General features: G+C 38.5%; 1 protein-coding gene across 1 annotated transcript in view; it reads right to left on the reverse strand.

The window, feature by feature from the left end:
- Positions 1 to 19,709, reverse strand: part of TMEFF2 (transmembrane protein with EGF like and two follistatin like domains 2) — a 1,600,560-nt gene that overhangs the window by 1,338,075 nt on the left and 242,776 nt on the right. The window contains exon 4 of the mRNA XM_040440620.1: positions 13,547 to 13,573. Within this exon, the coding sequence (XP_040296554.1) occupies positions 13,547 to 13,573 (27 nt within the window). The remainder of the gene's footprint in view (positions 1 to 13,546; positions 13,574 to 19,709) is intronic.

Here is a 19,709-nt window from a genome sequence, read left to right on the forward strand (position 1 = left end):
TATATAATTTGCTCATTGGGGATTTTTATTTTATTTCTCTTGGAAGATTTTCGTTTTTTATTGGTGGCAAAAGTTTTGATTGAGCTCTACATTTTTTTTTTATTTGAAGTCAATGAAATGTTTCTTATGGGCCGTTCATGTCTGTATTGTCAGATCTGTTCCTTTCGATGTTTTTAGTTATGTGTTATATGTTAAATTTTGTGCTAACATCAGAGATCTGTCCTCATGAACAGTCGAGACAATACTGACTAAAAGAGGGAGCATCACACCATCCGACCAGAAGGGGTGGACTTAGATGACTTAGAGGAGAGAGGGAGGACAGGGTGGATGTCACAGACAACAACAGACCGTGTGCCCAACCCCTGGTTACAAGACACCCCCATGGAAGATGAGAAGTCCTGAGATTCAGTCTATTAAACTCCACATTAGGAAAAGCTGGGTACTTCTGTAAACCAAAATGCAGAGTAACATCAAACAGTATTGGTGGTTCAGTGGTGCCAACCACAGGTAGTGTTCCTCGGGCGTTGACCCAGCCCTGATACCAAATGCCTCATTGAAGTGAGGAAAAAGTAAGTTTGCCACCCTATAAGGGTCCTGGGAGGTGGACCTGCAGAGTCTGCGGGACCCAGAACCCAGAAGAGAGAGAGAGAGAGAGAAGTGCTGTGTGTGGTACTCCTCATCCAAACCCCCCAAGAGGATTGTATTCTGTGATGACCATGCCCGGATCACTGTTTGTCCCCACAGACTCCCATGTTTTTGTCATGAGGACGACACAAAGACAGGTGAGGGGGGGAAAGTTAGACCAAGATTAGGAAACAGGCAATCCAGTATAGGCTTTGTTTTTAAACATTTTAGCAGATTCAAGTCCGGCCCCAAGTCCGGCTGCAAGGTAAAAAAAAAAGGAAACATCTGACCCCTGAACGTAAGAAGGCTGTGGAGGAAATCCCTTTATCCAGAAACAGGAATGCACTAAGGACATTTTTGGGCCTTGTTTCTTGTTGCAGACCTTGGATACACAAGTTTGATGCAGCCTTTTTATGATTGTTTGTCATTTAGTCCCTTCCACTTCACAGATGAGGTGGTAGATGCCTTTTATGTCCAAAGCTGGCAATTTTATGCTCCCTTGCAATGGGCCTATCAGATTAGTACATTTAGATTGTATTGTACAGAAGTGAATAGCTATGCCCCAGCTGTCCTCACCCAACTGCATGGACAGCAACAACGCTGTGTGGCATATTATTCAGCCAGACTTGACCCCATGGCCAGAGATGCCCCTTTCTGCATCAGAGCTGTAGTAGTTGTACAAGCCATGCTTGATAAAAGCTCTGAGATAGTCCTGAACCACAAAGTGACAGTGATATTACATCTATCCTCATGACAGTACAACCCAAACATCTTTTTGTTGTCCGCTATTTGAGAATGCAGTGTTCCATTTTGTTGCCTGACAATGCAACTATCCAAAAGGTGTAATACTTTGAATCCAGCCACCCTGTTGCCTCTGGAAGAAGGGGGGAGAGAAGAGTTAGCGCACTTAAACTTTTCTTCCAGATCCAGAGGAAGAAGCTCATGACAGTTTGCAGATAATGTCACAAGAGACAGCGGGATGTGGTAAATCAGCCATTAGATAATCCAGATCATGTGCTCCTTTTGGATGGATTGAGGTATGACCAGGATGGGAGGTACTACACAGGTTGGGCAGTGGTGATTAAACAGGACACTAAAAAAGCATAGTCCACACTACCACACATGTCTGCTCAAGAAGTGGCGCTAAAGACTCTGAAGATGGCTTGCAGATGGAAAAACAGCCAACATTTACACTGATTTCAGGTATGTCTTTGGGATAGCTCATGACTATGGGCCCATTTGGAAAGCCAGAGACTTCCTGACCGCTTCAGGTAAACCCATTGAAAATGGGGAAACAGTGAGGTCTCTGATGGAAGCCCTCATGTCACTAACTTGAGTGGTGGTGATAACAACAAAATGTCACTGTAAAACAGACTCAGAGGAGGCAGAGGGAAAAGCCACGGCAGATCAGGCGGGGAAAAAAAAGGCTGCCAAATTGCCTAGGCAGAGCCCTGCCTTAGTGGCCACAGCTCAGGTCTCTGAAATAACTCCTCCCGTCTCCCTGGAAGTCCTTAAGACTTTACAGAACCATGTGGGGAAGGATGAAAGGGACTAGTGGATGGAAAAGGGGGGACTATAAATGAGGAAGGCCTAATACAGTTCCAAAGGAAACTCTGCCTTCCCAGGTACCTCTACCTCTCAATGGCACAGGCAACCCATGGAATGATACACCAGTCAAAAAACTGCTATGTGTGATTTAGTACATAGCGCATGGTATGCCCCAGGGCTTAGCACTGTAGCAGTCAGATATACCAAGGATGTATGATTTGTGCACAGAACAACGTGGGCAAGGTTGTTAAGGTACCCCAGAAACAAACTTGCCCCTTGTATTTATATCAATGCTTGCAGACTACCTTCAACTACCCAAGGTGGGCATGTATGAGTATGTATGGATGTGAGATGACTTGTTTTTAGGATATCGAAAAAGCATACCCAAAGAAGCAAAGAAGATTATGGCAGAGGTTGTATGCAGGTATGAGGTACCTGAGACCATTGAAAGTAATAGAGGTGTTCATTTCACAGGTGAAGTGATGCAGGAGATGATGAAGGTTTTGGGTGTAGAACAGGCCTTACATGCTTCGTACCATCCACAAAGCAGTGGTAGGGTAGGGAGGAAAAAAAATAAGGAACTAAAGTTAAAGATTTAAAAAGTTATGAACAGAGTGCCTGCTGATAGCCCTTTTTTCAGTAAGGTATACCCCTGACCGTAAGACAGGCCTCAGTCCCCATAAGGTCCTTTTTGGGTCAGCCCCTAGGACAGGATTGTATTTCCCACAGTAGCTCTAGATGCAACATGGTTGTCTGACAGATTATGTTATCAATTTGCAGAAGCATTTGACAAAAATACATTCTCGAGTTTTTGCTTTATTTCCAGATTTTGATAAAGTACCAGGAAACCACCCACTTGTGTCTGGAGATTGGGTGGTAGTAGAAAGACACGTTAGAAAAGTCTTCAAAGCCTGGTTTGGTGGTCCATTCCAAGAGGTATTGATCACAAGCACATCAGTGAAGCTCAAAGGAAAATTGGAAGTAGATTCTGTTGCAAATTGGTGTCATCATCATCGTTGTTTTGATTTTTCTTGTACTAATTATCTGCTGTTATTCCCTGTGCAAAAAAATTGTTCAGCAAAGCAGTTGATGAGACCGTACGAGAGATGATGATGGGAGAATTGAATGAAGACTTTGATCCAGAAAAATCTGAAGCACTGATGACCTCCAGTCTCTCCCCATATAATGTCAACACAAATTAGGGAAAGATCATCTGGCTTCCCCTTGCTCAAATCCAGTGTCATGGGAGGCTGTTCATTTAGGAATCGCTTGTCATGGAAGCTGGTGAAGAGGATGTCTGAGCATTGGGACAGATGTGTATGTTTAGGGAAAGAATGAGATTCAAGGGGGGACTGATAGAGATGTCTGAGTATCATTCTATCTTCTGTATCTTTAGGACTGTATAAACTAGAGATTTTTATGTAGTTGCTATAAACTACCTCTGCCTTTGCCTGGAGTGCCGCACCTCCTTCCTGCGCTCCTGAAGGTGAGTTTACACAACAGTTTTCACAAGAGAGAAGAAGAAGGGGGGCATGAAGCTACAGGTTGTGTACATCTTCACTTCTCCTCTGCCTACAGATGTTTACACTAGCTCACATAGCAAAGTTTGTAAGATAGTGCACAATGCGCAGATGCTATAGTGTTATCTCTTTTTCTTCTTATCTGCTTTTCCTTCTTAACCAATGAAATAAGGACATGAGCTCCAGAGGGGGACACACTCCCCCCTGAAGAAGTATATACTGTTTCACACATTGTAATAAACAGAGAGACTGTATTTGACCTGCCTTTGTGTCAGTGTATGTCTCTGCCACGTGTGAATATTAACCCCTTGGGGTACCTTGATTTGGGGCACCAGATTGTATCTTAAATGCTTTAAGTAAAAGCAACTTCAACAGTAGAAGTAAATGAGTAAACAGAGTTCCGAAACCTAGAACATTTAAAGTATAAAAGTAGTTTTTTATACAACTTTGGGTTATTCCTGCTAAAAAAATAAAGGATAGTAAATATCATTGATGGGATATAAAATAAAAGCAATAACTGAATACATTAAAACTAAGAATATCCAACAAATTTAAAGGGGTTGTTCACTTTCTGGCTACTGTTGACTAATGTGTATGTAAGATGATTGTATGACAATTATCATAGAGCAGCCGTTTTATGGACAGGACCTCTGTATGTACAACACAAAAGACTTGGCCAAAAAGGGAGAATGCCTTATTAAATATAGGAAATGGTGCAAAATATCAACAAAGACTATGTTAGTAAGTGGCATAAAGTCATCTTACAAACACATTGGTCAGCAGTAACCATAAAATGGCAAACCAAATTAACATCAAGGGCTAAAAGCAAGACATCTCTGTCATTTATCTTTCAATTATCTCCCAGGGTGTGCTATATGAAGGACTAGAAAGGAAAAACATTCATTTGAGGAAGTAATAGTACTATTCAACTGCATGATTGCACTTGATCCCTAGGGGCCTTAAGACAAAATATAATAAAGGGTTTTTCTAACTAGTTTCTCAGTCCAGCAGCTAGAGCAGATAGATTATTATTATTTTTTTCAGGGACAGTATTTAGGATTACGTTTACTGTATGTTTCTGTATATTCCGCCACTGGGATAAAAGACAGCATGTAAGGGTCCATTCACACGTCCGTTTTTTCTTTCCTGATCTGTTCCGTTTTTTGCTGAACAGATCTGGACCAGATCTGGACCCATTCATTTTCAATGGGTCCTGGAAAAAAACGGACAGCTCAATGTCTGATTTTTTTCAGGACCCATTGAAAATGAATGGGTCCAGATCTGGTCCAGATCTGTTCAGCAAAAAACGGAACAGATCAGGAAAGAAAAAACGGACGTGTGAATGGACCCTAAATGTTACTTTCGACTTACGTTCTATGAAAGTCTGCACAAAATGTTATCACAACCAGAGGGAAGTTCTGATGTTGAAATGTTTATCTAAAAACCACATACAAAGATTTACTGCAGTGGAAATAGTTCCACTGTAAAATTATTTGTCACCAGTTGTGCGAATAATAAAAAAGAAAAAAACAGGTCTGATGATTTATTTTTCACTGGTTACACAGATTCTTATCAAATGAAATTGATTTTAACCATAAATTTACTTTACTAAACTTACTGCTTGCTATTTGCACATTTATTGGTACATACAGTATATGTTCCTTTAATTACTTAATGGAATATGTACTTTATCTTGTACCTTCATGACTTTCATGTAAAGGCAGGAAGAAACATTCATTCATTCTTCTACTGTTCCACAAGAAAGCAAGCATAAGCCAAGCGACATCAGCCAAGCACAGCCATATCTATTATATATTTACAGCAGTGAGCCCTTTCCATACCTATACATCTCCATAGGCTCTCCCAGACACAAATTGTTATGACTCAGTAATTTCTCTCCTTTGCAGATAAGGGGAGGATTCATCTATGTTTTTCCATGGGAACAGACTACTAATAACCTCTATAACCTCTTATCCTACAGTCATACTGCTGTCCAGCTCTCATCTTTATTTTTTTTTTAATCTACAAAAGGTATGTTAGTAAGCTATAGGGGACAGATGGAGGGGAATGTAGATGTAGGATCAAACGACTGAGTTTACAGTCCACTAGCATGGAAACCTAAAGTTCTTCATAGAAGCTAAAAACAAAAAGTGATATTTTTATCATGTTTTCAAAGTCTCAGCTTTATGCAGCTTCATAAGACAATACATACTGTGCTTAAGGCTTATTCTTTCACTATACTGCTTTCTGACCCTATCTACTAAGAATGTAGCAGTTATCTGCAGGCAGCCCCTAATCATAGAAAATCTAAGAAAAAAAGGGACTAAACTTTGGGATTCGCGTCCCCACCTATCACTTGGTTGAACTTGATGGGCTTATGTCTTTTTTCAACCGTATTAACTATGTAACTATGTAACTCAGAAAAAGGCAATTTTAAAGGATTTTTGCTTTTTTTTCCTTTGAAACTATACATTCTTGTTAATGCTAAAAGTGGTACCTTCTTTTTCTGTCTGTACATATAATTAATTCTCTGTATGCTCTGTAACATATTTTTTTTCATAATGGATACATTTATAAGATTTGCGCAATCCAGTCTTTTTACTGTGATTTTCTGATGTCCAGGCTTCTATCTTCTGGATAACAGAACATTTTTCCTTAGCATTTTCCTTTATAAACCAAGAGAACAGTACTTGTGAGTCATAGATTTTATGATATTAGAAATGAATAAAGCAGAATCAAAAGCTTAATACAAGAACTGATGGCAAGCTAGCCCTTGTCATCACACTAAGGGAAATTTGTTCTATTTTGGTCTCCTGTAATCCTCTGACTACCATTAACGCTAGAGATTTTCAGTATGCAATTGAAATCATTCATCGTTACAGCTTCCAGTTATTTTAATTATAATTTGCTAGCATGGAAAAATAAGATTGTGAAGGCAGTTTTTTTGTCTATTTTGCAGTATTATAAAGGCACATTTTAGGAATTGCCAGGGAACCAGTTCTTGCTTTGTGTTTTGTGCTGTTCCCTTTGAAGACTGACCTATCAATCAATTCTGTAATAAAGTCGAGTGGAAATGCACTGCATAAGTGACAGCTGTTGCCTGCATTTAGCATTTAAACAAAAAGCACAGACGTATAAACAGATCTAATTAAGTTACTGGTCAAGAGCTAATGAAAAAAGATGGCATTCTAAGTTAATTAACATACTATTATTTAGCAAGACACATGCTATCTTTTCTGCATAATATGCATTCAATGACAGGACTGTTTACAAGTACAATATATTGTTCAAAAAGTAATAGAACCCTAGCTCTGCTTCCTCTTCATATACAGACACCACAAACTGTGAGCACTTACCGTACGGTATGCTGCTGCTCACTTTCATAATTGTATTTATTATCTGAGATGAAACATTGACATTCTTATGCAAAGAGAAGTACAATAAAATAATTGGATTGGTCATATAAATGACATACATGCTGCTAGTGACAATATATCAATATATAGGTGCTAGAAAGAAAGCATATTTATCATATTAGTTAGAGGTCATCTGTCAGCAGATTTGTATCTATGAAACTGGCTGACCTGTTGTATGTGCGCGTGACAGTTGTAGGCATCTGTGTTGGTCCTATATGTGCCCACATTGCTGAGAAAAATGATGTTTTAATATGCAAATGAGCCTCTAGAAGCAATGGGGGCGTTGCCATTACACCTAGAGGCTCAGCTCTCTCTGCAACTGCCGCACCCCCTCCACTTTGATTGACAGGGCCACGCAATGAAAATGTCATGCCTGGCTCATTCAATCAAGGTGGAGAGGGAGTGGTAGTTGCAGAGAGACCAGAGCCTCTAGGTGTAAGAGCAGTGCCCTCTTTGTTCCTAACAGCTCATTTTACATATATATAAAAAAATAAAAAAAAAGTACAAATCTGTTGACAGATGCCCTCATCAGGTTTATTGATTTTAGTAAATAATTTGAAAATGAATCATATAGGTAATCAGGTTTATACAACTTAACAGATTTAATAAGTTCTATTGAGTGTTACATTTTATAACATAACATAACAATACAATAAATAACAGAAGATTCCTTTTTTGGGGTAAACTGTACAGAGAAGGTACTTTGAAAAGGATAAAGCAGTTGGCTCACTTGGGTTTGACCACGCCTGGTGCTCAGGCTCAAAAGAAACACCCCTAGTTCTGATTATAAATTGGCAAAAGATGGAGCCGGCACTCAAAACACTTGTGTTCACGTGGAGAAGAGTATTACAGTTTATTAATATTATTATTAAATACACATATGTCTGTCTAGACCAAACAATCACAATAAAATATACAATAAAATGTATAGCATAAAAATTATAGCATAAAAATTCTATACAAAAACACAAGTGCCCTATAGTCACACAAGTATGGGTATATCAAATATCGAATTCGCTAGATCGAGCTATCTGCATCCGTATCTCCCCTGTGGGGGTGATTGGTTAGATCGCAGCTAGCTACAATTGGAGCGGTTTCCCCAGCCTAATTGAGGGCAATGTCAGCAACAAAGAGCTTAACGTTGTTGCAGAATGTCTCTGTGTATCATAGTGTCCAAGTCAATAGTTACTGCAATGGTGAGTTAGAAGGTATACATCTCTAATGTGACGTTCAAAATATCCGTCCGGTCTATGATGTTCTTAGTGCCAGGTGCGTCCTGTATAATCTCAGCCGTTATATGGGCTGTTATATCTCAATAGGAGAGGCTTTATGTCTTTATAAGATATCAATCTGTTTGGATATTTTTGCTACTCACTGTGTGCCTCGATACGATGTCTCGTCCGGTGTGCGAGATGCGGGAATGTCTTGCTGTGGCGTCCCACAGATCAGCTGTTCTCCGCTCTGGCAATGTCAGTTCCGGTTTGGTCGAGATTTTGTCCTGCGTGGACTTAGTACACACGTGGGTAGAGTGTTTCTTTCGATAGCGCTTTTTTGGATGCGCTCTCAATCAGATTTTCTTGTATTAGTACATGGCCATGTATTGTCGAGATTCTATGTCACACAGGTATTCGCCCAGACGCGTTTCGAGACCTCCTTGTCTCTTCCTCAGTGGGTGACCTGTGTGCTCTGTGGTCTCGACTCTATACCTTCCTCATTTTCATTTGAATTGGTTTCACTTGATTTGTGGGGCTTGGCACTTATGACACACTCCTCCTGATTATGCAAATATTTTCTGTGCGGTTTCTCGTGCGGGATACTACCAAGTGATTTTCCAGGCAGTTTTTATATATATATATACACACATAATCTTGGCTCTATATCCTTTCATATTATAATATTGTTTTTGATCCGCATATCATTGACTCTACAGATATATACAGGGGAAGCAGTACTCATACAATGCTACAATGTTTCCTGTATAGAATAGTAATAATAATATGATATATAATATAATATGTATAGCCATATAGGTTTTTGTCACAATAGATTCCACTATAGCCCTATCGGCGAGTATTCCGAAAAAAACATGCGGCAACTTCCAAGTGTTTAAAATTTATCTGACAGTGAAAACAGATGTCCCAATTTTCTGTACATCATTAAGCCTATCTCTCAAAATATTACAATGTTCTCAAACATGGTTTTTCGATGTTAATATATCTTAGATCAAGTTACATCTCATCTAGCTTGTTTCATTCTCAGTTAAAGTCTCTCCGATATGCGTTTTTTCATGCGTTTTATTTTGGCATTGTTTTTTTCTCTTTTTGTTTTTTGCTTTCTCTATATGTACACTCGTGTGTCGGATCATGCATATATAAGAGAGTATGTATAATAAATATAAGTATATATGTGCATATAAAAAGGATAGAATATATGAACATATATAAAAAATTGTAAAAAAATGTATGAAAATGTATGGAGGAGAAAAAACTATAATCCGTCAGTTTTCATTATTCCTGATTCTGTGACAACTATCTGTTTACCCTTTTATTTTTTATTTTATTTTATTTTTCTAAATATATTTCTACATACAGATATAATTTTGGTATTGAGTGGGTCACCTATTTTACTTTTGGAGACATAAGTGGGAATTTCTATTGTAGTACTTTGATATTACATACAGTAGGGTATTTTATTACATACTACCACTAGTCAAATCTCATTCCTCAGTGTTTTATCCAAATGTAAGGTATCCAATCTAATTATAAATATAAAGCTCAAAGATGAAGACAACTCTTTCTCTAAAGATAGCCATCAAAATGATCTGGTACCAAGAACAATGACTGGCCACTGCAGAGAAATGACCTAATAGGGAAAATGTGCAGGAATTATATATAGTAGACAACCCCTGATGTCTAGGATCAACAGATCAATAGAATGGCAAACCCATAGGTTCACCCTAGACAACAATTAAGCATACAGGAAATGTCTGACAGTCAATATATATATATATATATATATATATATACACACACACACACTCACCTAAAGAATTATTAGGAACACCATACTAATACGGTGTTGGACCCCCTTTTGCCTTCAGAACTACCTTAATTCTACGTGGCATTGATTCAACAAGGTGCTGATAGCATTCTTTAGAAATGTTGGCCCATATTGATAGGATAGCAGTACGGAACCAACAGTCACCGGCTTCGAGACGTCACCGGTAAGACACTAAGTACCACCTAATCTACCATCTCTACCTAACCACTAGTTATATAACTGACTAAGACAGTCCTGATGATATAGCCTGTATTACATCTGATGGATTGAGGCCAATCCCTGCATGACTGGATCAATACAGTTTTACTGTGCGTTTTTGTGGAGCCATCACCTTCCCAAGGTGAATACCTGGAGATATTTCTAGGAACACATTGTTGTTTTTAACGACATATCCTCAGAATTTAGAGGAGGACTTCTTTTTTACACTCTTCGGATTTCCCTCTCTGTACAGCTAATTAAGGGACTGTACATGCGATTCTAGAGAGATCTATTGTGAACCATATTCTCTCTTTTTGTCCCTTTGCAGGTGCACCGTTTTAGTATTTTTAGTATTATGTTTGTACCCATTATCACCATAGGCATGAACTGTGAAGCCTATGTGTGACCCAATTGGATCCAATTAGAGTCACGCAGTGCCATACATAATTTTATACTATACATTTTTATTGTATTTTTACTGTGTTTATTTCCAGGAGTATATATATTTAATAAATTGTAATTCATGTGGTACACATAGATTGAGTGCCATTCATATATATTTTATTCTACTTTTGCTTTTCATGCCTGAAAAATAGTAAATGGGTGTATAAATTAATTCCTAAATGTCACAAAGAAATGAGGATAACCTTGTGTATAAATGGTTGAGCCATAAGACTCTAGTTATGTCACTGCCTAGAGATGTTTAAATATAACTGATAAATTGACACATGGTCTTGGATCCAGCTCATTCTGGGACAAATGTCAATGACATCTAAGGGCATGAATAAATCTGCACTTTGTTCTTTGCAGTCCTGTATGAATACTACAGTAGAATTGCTGTTTAAAATATGCAAACTGTATACAAGGGTCAACAGAATACTCTTAGCAGCAGCCCTCACCTTGTTTCAGCATAGTGTGAATAAAATATAGCTACCACTTTTCAAAGCCACAAAAAGATGCATTTAAAAACTGTTTACGTAAGAGTTCTTCACAAGTTTATGTAAGCAATCACAAGAATTGCATACATAATTAAAATCCCAGAAGGGTTGATTTACACGATTCTTACTGCATTGCAAATTAAGAAGGAGAAGCCTACAAATCACTTAATTCCGTTCTTCCTGTGCAGGAATAAACACTAAAAATAATACTGAGCACTGCAGATAATGAGTGAGAATGACTATTGGTGTCTAACCACTTAAAGTGCCTTTTGCTTGCATAATACTGACATCCATAACTGGTGCTGACCCACTTCCACAATACAAATCTCTGCCTCCAAAAGCAGAGCCTGGTACAGGAAAGATGCTTTACTGGGGCAATTAGATTTCGTGACAGACACAGTTGGTCCAGGCTCACAGTAAAAGTCAACAAAATGTATTTATTATTAATTTTATTATTAAGTCATGGGGGAATTTAGCATGAGGGGAAAATTTGAAGTCAGTTTTGAGTCTGCATTGGAGTGCTTTGTGCCACATTTATCAAATGTCTTATGTTACTTGATAAATTTTGTATGTCACAGATAATTTTTTTCTGCAAACACGGTACACTGCAGATGTGGCGCAGCTAATGTCACTTTCCGCAGCAGATACCGTCTACGGAAAAAGTACACTGTATGTCACAGATAAATTTTTTAAGCGCACACGTTACACTGCAGATGTGGCGCTGGTAATGTCACTGTCAGAAGCAAACACCGTCTACGGAAAAAGTACACTATGTCACAGATACATTTTTTAAGTGCACACTTTATACTGCAGATGTGGCACAGCTAAAGTCACTGTCAGAAGCGGACACAGTCTATTGAAAAAGTACACTGTATGTCACAAATATTTTTGGGATGCGCACACTTTACACTGGAGATGTCATGCAGCTAATGTCACTGTCCGCAGCGGACACCGTCTATGGAAAAAGTACACTGGATGTCAGATATTTTTTGGATGCGCACACTTTACACAGGAGATGTTGCTCAGCTAATGTCGCTGTTTGCAGCGGCCTAACTATTGCACGCTATTTAGCGCAGGATGCGCTAAAAATACATTTTGCTGCCACACACAACAGTTCTTAAAAGGACTTTTGGGATTGTAAAGTTTTAGCTATTTAGTGCAGTTTGCACTAAAAATAGATATTGCTGCTGCCACACACAACAATAGTCCTTAAAAGGATTTTGGGTCTCTGAAAAGTTTTTTTACTAAAAATATTCGTATATCACTCCCTACACTGTCTGTCCCTTCCTCAGCACAGCTCTCCCTGATTAAGACTGAGCCGAACATGCATCATCGGTTGCTATATAGCACCTGATGACGCGTTCCAGCCAGCCAATCACTGTAATGCCAGTAACCAACATGGCTACGGCATTAGGCCTCATGCACATGACCGTTGTTGTGTTCCGTTACGCAAAATGGGGTTCCGTTGTTCCGTGATCCATTTCCGTTTTTGTTTCCGTGTGTCTTCCTTTTTTTTTGGAGGATCACCAGACATGAAGGAAAGTAAACAAAAAGTCTAAGTCAAGTTTGCCATGCAAATGATAGGAAAAAAAACGGACACGGATGACAATCTTGTGTGCCTCCGCGTTTTTTCACGGTCCCATTGACTTGAATGGGTCCGCAAACCGTTTTCCATGATAAAAATAGGACAGGTTATATTTTTTTGACGGACTGGAACCACGAATCACGGACGTGGATGACAAACGGTGCATTAGCCGATTTTTCAACAGACCCATTGAAAGTCAATGGGTCCGCAAAAAATCACGAAAAACGGAACAACGGACACTGAACACAACAACGGTTGTGTGCATGAGGCCTTACAGTGAGGGCAGTACTTATATGCACGTTTATTGGCTGCATAGCAGCCAAGAAACGTGCGGGAAGGAGACTCGAACATTGCGCTCAAGCACATGCGTTATTCGGCCGAATACCACCATGTGCCGAGCATCGACATGCTCAAGCCGAGCTGGTGTTCGGCTGAGCATGCTCAATCAACACTAGTAGAGACCCCATACTGCAATGATGGCATAAACCTCTGTGGAAGCCTTATTATAGCTCCATACAAAATGTAGAGGAAATAAAACATGTGCATGGGCCCTAATTGCATGTAGAGAGTTACAAATACAGCCATCACAACTTTATAAGATTCCTTGCCACCAACTACTAAAACTCGGAATATGAAATTAAAAGCATGTTTTCTTACCCCCATCACCAGAGCCGGAACCTCCCTCTAAAAGAAAAAAGAAACAAACACATCTTAGATAAATGATCAGTAACATGGTCTGATGTTGCATTAACATTACAGGCAAAAAGAACAATTACGTAATTGCTCAGAGACATTGATATTCCTGTCTGCTTAGCTGTTTTATGTTTATTTTTCTACTGTACAATATGTTCAAGGTTAGTGCTGTGTTATGTAGGTACTATCAGAGAAGCAGAGAGCCCTGATAAAAAGAATCATGTTCTTTTATGTTATTGAATTTAACCTTTTTCCCCTCTATGAGACATGCTATTTATACAATAGTCAGTCATGAACACAGACAAACTCAACAATAGGCTAAACAGGTTGATAAATGGCTTCAAAGCTTACCACAGCATCTTGTTTTATTTATGTGCCACTGGTATTTTTTTCCTTTATCTAATACGTAAGTCAATAATCACATCTGTAGTTATCTGAAATGTCAAAGGATTAAATCTCATGGTAGTGTAATGTGTCCTCTTCATTCCAGCAACCTTTCTGCCTTGAAAACTACAACCAAACGGAGAGAGTGTAGGTGGAGGAGCTAGAGATACTACAGTTGCAATAAAAAGTATGTGAACCCTTTGGAATTATATGGATTTCTGCACAAATTGGTCAAAAATGTGATCTGATCTTCATCTAAGTCACAACAATAAACTAAAAACACACAAAGAATTAAATGTTACCATGTTTTTATTGAACACACCATGTAAACATTCACAGTGCAGGTGGAAAAAGTATGTGAACCCTTGGATTTAATAACTGGTTGAACCTCCTTTGGCAGCAATAACTTCAACCAAACGTTTCCTGTAGTTGCAGATTAGACGTGCACAACGGTCAGGAATAATTCTTGACCATTCCTTTTTACAGAACTGTTTCAGTTCAGCAATATTCTTGGAATGTCTGGTGTGAATCCCTTTCTTGAGGTCATGCCACAGCATCTCAATCGGGTTGAGGTCAGGACTTTGGGCCACTCCAGAAGGCGTATTTTCTTCTGTTTAAGCCATTCTGTTATTGATTTACTTCTATGCTTTGGGTCGTTGTCCTGTTGCAACATCCATCTTCTGTTGAGCTTCAGCTGGTGGACAGATGGCCTAAAGTTCTCCTGCAAAATGTCTTGATAAACTTGGGAATTCATTTTTCCTTCGATGATAGCAATCCGTCCAGGCCCTGATGCAGCAAAGCAGCCCCAAACCATGATGCCCTCCCCACCATACTTCACAGTTGGGATGAGGTTTTGATGTTGGTGGGCTGTGCCTCTTTTTCTCTACACATAGTGTTGTGTGTTTCTTCCAAACAACTCAACTTTGGTTTCATCTGTCCACAGAATATTTTGCCAGTACTGCTGTGAACATCCAGGTGCTCTTGTGCAAACTGTAAACGTGAAGCAATGTTTTTTTGGACAGCAGTGGCTTCCTCTGTGGTATCCTCTTATGAAATAAATTCTTGTTTAGTGTTTTACGTATCGTAGATTCGCTAACAGGGATGTTAGCATATGCCAGAGACTTATGTAAGTCTTTAGCTGACACTCTAGGATTCTTCTTCGCCTCATTGAGCAGTCTGCGCTGTGCTCTTGCAGTCATTTTTACAGGATGGCCACTCCTAGGGAGAGTAGCAGCAGTGCTGAACTTTCTCAATTTATAGACAATTTGTCTTACCGTGGACTGATGAACAGCAAGGCTTTTGGAGATACTTTTATAACCCTTTCCAGCTTTATGCAAGTCAACAATTCTTAATCGTAGGTATTCTGAGAGCTCTTTTGTGCGAGGCATCATTCACATCAGGCAATGCTTTATGTGAAAAGCAAACCCAGAACTGGTGTGTGTTTTTTATAGGGCAGGGCAGCTGTCACCAACACCTCCAATATCATCTCATTGATTGGACTCCAGTTGGCTGTCACCTCACTCCAATTAGCTCTTGGAGATGTTATTAGTCTAGGGGTTCACATACTTTTTCCACCTGCACTGTGAATGTTTACATGGTGTGTTCAATAAAAACATGGTAACATTTAATTCTTTGTGTGTCATTAGTTTAAGCAGACTATGATTGTCTATTGTTGTGACTTAGATGAAGATCAGATCACATTTTATGTCCAATTTGTGCAGAAATCCATATCATTCCAAACGGTTCAGATACTTTTTCTTGCAACTGTATATGCAGTGGATATAAAAAGTCTACACACCCCTGTTATAATGTCAGGTTTCTGTGCTGTAAAAAAAAAAAATAGTTTGTTTTTCAATTGAGTTGTACAATTTGTACATTAAAGGTGGAAAAAGTTCTGAAATGATTTATCTTGGTCTCATTTTTTTACATCAGAGAAACCTGACAGAAACCTGACATTTTAACAGGGGTGTGTAGACTTTTTATATCCACCGTATGTATTGTATGGGGGTACTTTTTCTCATTACAAAGAGAATCGGGTATGCGTAGTACATGTGTAAAGTATTTTTGGCTACGCAATGAACCTCTGGGTTTCTAGGAAAGATATTCAAATTAATTTCCTAAACCTAATGTAAGCATATGTAAGATTTGTTAATTTTCATATATTTTCCCAGAACCCCAGAAGAACATTGTCTAGCTTACAATAGTCATCACATACTGTATATTAACTGGTCTCCATAATAGAAAAAGCAGCAATTCATGGGTTCCCCAAGGCCTATTAACCAGAAAAGTTGGTTCTATCTCCTTTGTTCTAATAAGAGGCTTCTTGCCTGAAAGAACGAGTTGCAGCTGTGAGGCTGGCTTAGCTATTTTACAAGTTTTGTTACATAAGTATGTTTAAAAGGCTGAACAGTGACTGGAAGGATATACTGTAGTTCTAAAAAACTAGACTTTTTTTCATTCCTTTTGGAATGAAAGCTGAATTACATGTTTTTCATGTGCAAATGTCTCTGTATTTGTCTGAAATGACTTGCATGATATTTGGCCTTATAAGAACTAGCAAATCCATTTTAGGATTCATTTTAAATCAACCAGAGGAAAAGGGGGGATGGGGGTTACTCTTCAGGGTGCTCTTTCTCATCATGGAGACTAAAAATATTCATGATGAGTATCATATGCCAGGCAACACTGCTATTGGTTTCTAAGAATATATGCAAATTCACATATCTTAATTTGGCTGGCATGAGATAAGATTAGCTTTCTTTTCTATTTTGCAAAAAAATCTAAATTGAATATCTTTCCTAGAAACCCAAAGATATGCAAATTAGCTTGCCTGCCAGGATATAAGCGTTTTTCTTCCTTTTTTGTTTTCTTTTTTTACTCCTTTCCTTTCAGGATTAATAACTTTTATATTTTTAATAGCCATATACAGTAATGGCTAGCTTGTACTTTCTAACTGAACCATTTCTTATTCTATATGATGTAGTAGGAAGCTGTAAAAAAATTTAAAATAAAAATGGGGTGGAACTGGAAAAAAATGATATTCCACATAATAAAAGTACTAATAAATAATAAATAAAAAATAAACATTGTAGAAATGCCCAAACTATTAAAATAAAAACCTATTTATCCAGTTCAGTGAACTCCATAATGGAAAAAAATTGAAATGGCCAATTTGCTGTTTTTTCATTTCTTCTCCACAAGATACTTTATAAGCAGTGATCAAAGAGTAATACACACTCCAAAATGGTATTAATAAAACCTACAGAAAGCCGCACAAAAACAAATGAGCCCTCACAAGAAGGGCCTCGAAATATTTCTGGAGTATAATAATATTACAGGTTATAGTTACTAGTGATGAGTGGCAGGGGTCATGTTCGAATTCGCGACATTTAGCGAATATTTTGTAGATTATTCGCCGAATATTCATGAATTCGAATATTCGTTATATTTTACGATTTTTTTATTCAATAAATCGACAAGGTAATGATCGCGAAATATGCGAATTTTCGTAATGCGGATTTTCGTAATGCGAGTTTTTATCACAAAATTTTCAATTGCAGAGCAAAAACATGATTCCTCCCTGCTTCTTGCTTGTGGGCCAATTCATAGCACTATATCGAATATATTAGTTTTTTTCAAATATTCGTAATATTCTAAAACAAGAATATATAGCAATACAGCGAATATTTGAAAAATAAAAACGAATATAGAGCAATGTAGCTAATATAGTGCTATAATCTTTTTTTAATAGTTGTAATTTTTTTCCAATCTGAACTTCAGATGAGAAAAAATTACAACTATTAGACAAAGAAGATTATAGCACTATATTAGCTAAATTGCTCTATATTCGTTTTTTTTTCCAATATTCGCTATATTGATATATATTCTTGTTTTAGAATATTACGAATATTCAAAAAAACAAATATATTCGATATAGTGCTGTATATATTTTTTTTAGAATATTCATCATTTATCCCATTTAAAGTCATGATTCCTCCCTGCTTCTTGCTTGTGGGCCAATAAGTCAAGCAGGGAGGAATCATGTTTTTACTCGGCAATTGAAAAATTTGCGATAAAAATTTGCATTACGAAAATTTGTATTATGAAAATTCACAATAAAAAATCTCGAATAGTAACTATGTTACTATGATACACAGCTCCATAGATTTAAGGCTATTTTCATATCAGAGTTTTGGCATTCCGGTTCTCTTCAGAGCCAATGTATTGTGAATGGAGTATGCTGCGTTCAGGATGCATCAGTATGCATTCCGTTCTGGTAACATTCCATTTTGTTACCAGACACAAAACCGCTGCAAGCATGTGTCTGGTCATAGAAACAGAACAATCCAGATCCGTCACTAAACACAATGTAAGTCAATGTTGCTGGATCTGTTTTTTTTTTATCCTAATAAAAACAGATCTGTCACCCAAGCAAGTGCGGATGCGGTGCGATTTTCACGCATGGTTGCTAGGTGACGATCGGGATGGGGACCCAATCATTATTATTTCCCCTTATAACATGGTTATAAGGGAAAATAATAGCATTCTGAATACAGAATGCATAGTAAAATAGGGCTGGAGGGGTTAAAAAAAATAAAAAAAATATTTAACTCACCTTAATCCACTTGTTCACGCAGCCGGCATCTCTTCTGTGTTTATCTGTGAGCAATAGGACCTTTGATGACATCACTACGCTCATCACATGATCCATCACCATGGTGATGGATCATGTGATGGACCATGTGATGAACGCAGTGACGTCAAAGGTCCTATTGCTCACAGGTGAAGACAGAAGAGATGCGGGCTGCGCGACCAAGTGGATTAAGGTGAGTTAAATTTTTTATTTTTTTTTAACCCCTCCAGCCCTATTGCACTATGCATTCTGTATTCAGAATGCTATTATTTTCCCTTATAACCATGTTATAAGGGGAAATAATACAATCTAAACTACAACTAACCCAAACCTGAACTTCTGTAAAGAAGTTCGGGTCTGGGTACCAGAGTCAGTTTTTTATCACGCGCGTGCAAAACACATTGCACCCGCGCGATAAAAACTGAACATCGGAATGCAATCGCAGTCAAAACTGACTGCAATTGCGTACCTACTCGCACGGGTTTGCCGCAATGCACCGGGACGCATCCGGACCTAATCCGGACACGCCAGTGTGAAAGAGGCCCAACTCTAAAAAAGTTCTGGTATTCCGATTATGGCGATGAAAAGAAAATATAAATTTTTTCCAGTGTTTTTTTTTTCCAGTATAAAAACACAATGATGAATCTGATAACAGCTCAACTTAACCACACAAGGAAGCACCATAAAAACAAAACCCATAAAACTGTGTCAGAATTGCATTTTTTTTCTAGTTCCACCCAATTTGGAATTTTTTCCAGCTTCTCACAACATTCTATGCAATATTAACCGCCTCACGACCGCCTAACGCAGGGATGCGTCCTGCGGGCGGTCGTTTTGTTACTCTTCGACGCATCGGCGCGTCATCTCGCGAGACGCGAGATTTCCTGTGAACGCGCGCACACAGGAGCGCGCATTCACAGGATCGGAAGGTAAACGAGCTGATCTACAGCCTGCCAGTGGCGATCATTCGCTGGCAGGCTGTAGATGCGATTTTTTTAACCCCTGAAAGGTATATCAGACGCTGTTTTGTTAACAGCGTCTGATATACCTGCTACCTGGTCCTCTGGTGGTCCCTTTTGCTTGGATCGACCACCAGAGGACACAGGCAGC

The sequence above is a fragment of the Bufo bufo genome, chromosome 7 (genome assembly GCF_905171765.1).
Source record: "Bufo bufo chromosome 7, aBufBuf1.1, whole genome shotgun sequence".
Lineage (NCBI taxonomy): Eukaryota > Metazoa > Chordata > Amphibia > Anura > Bufonidae > Bufo > Bufo bufo.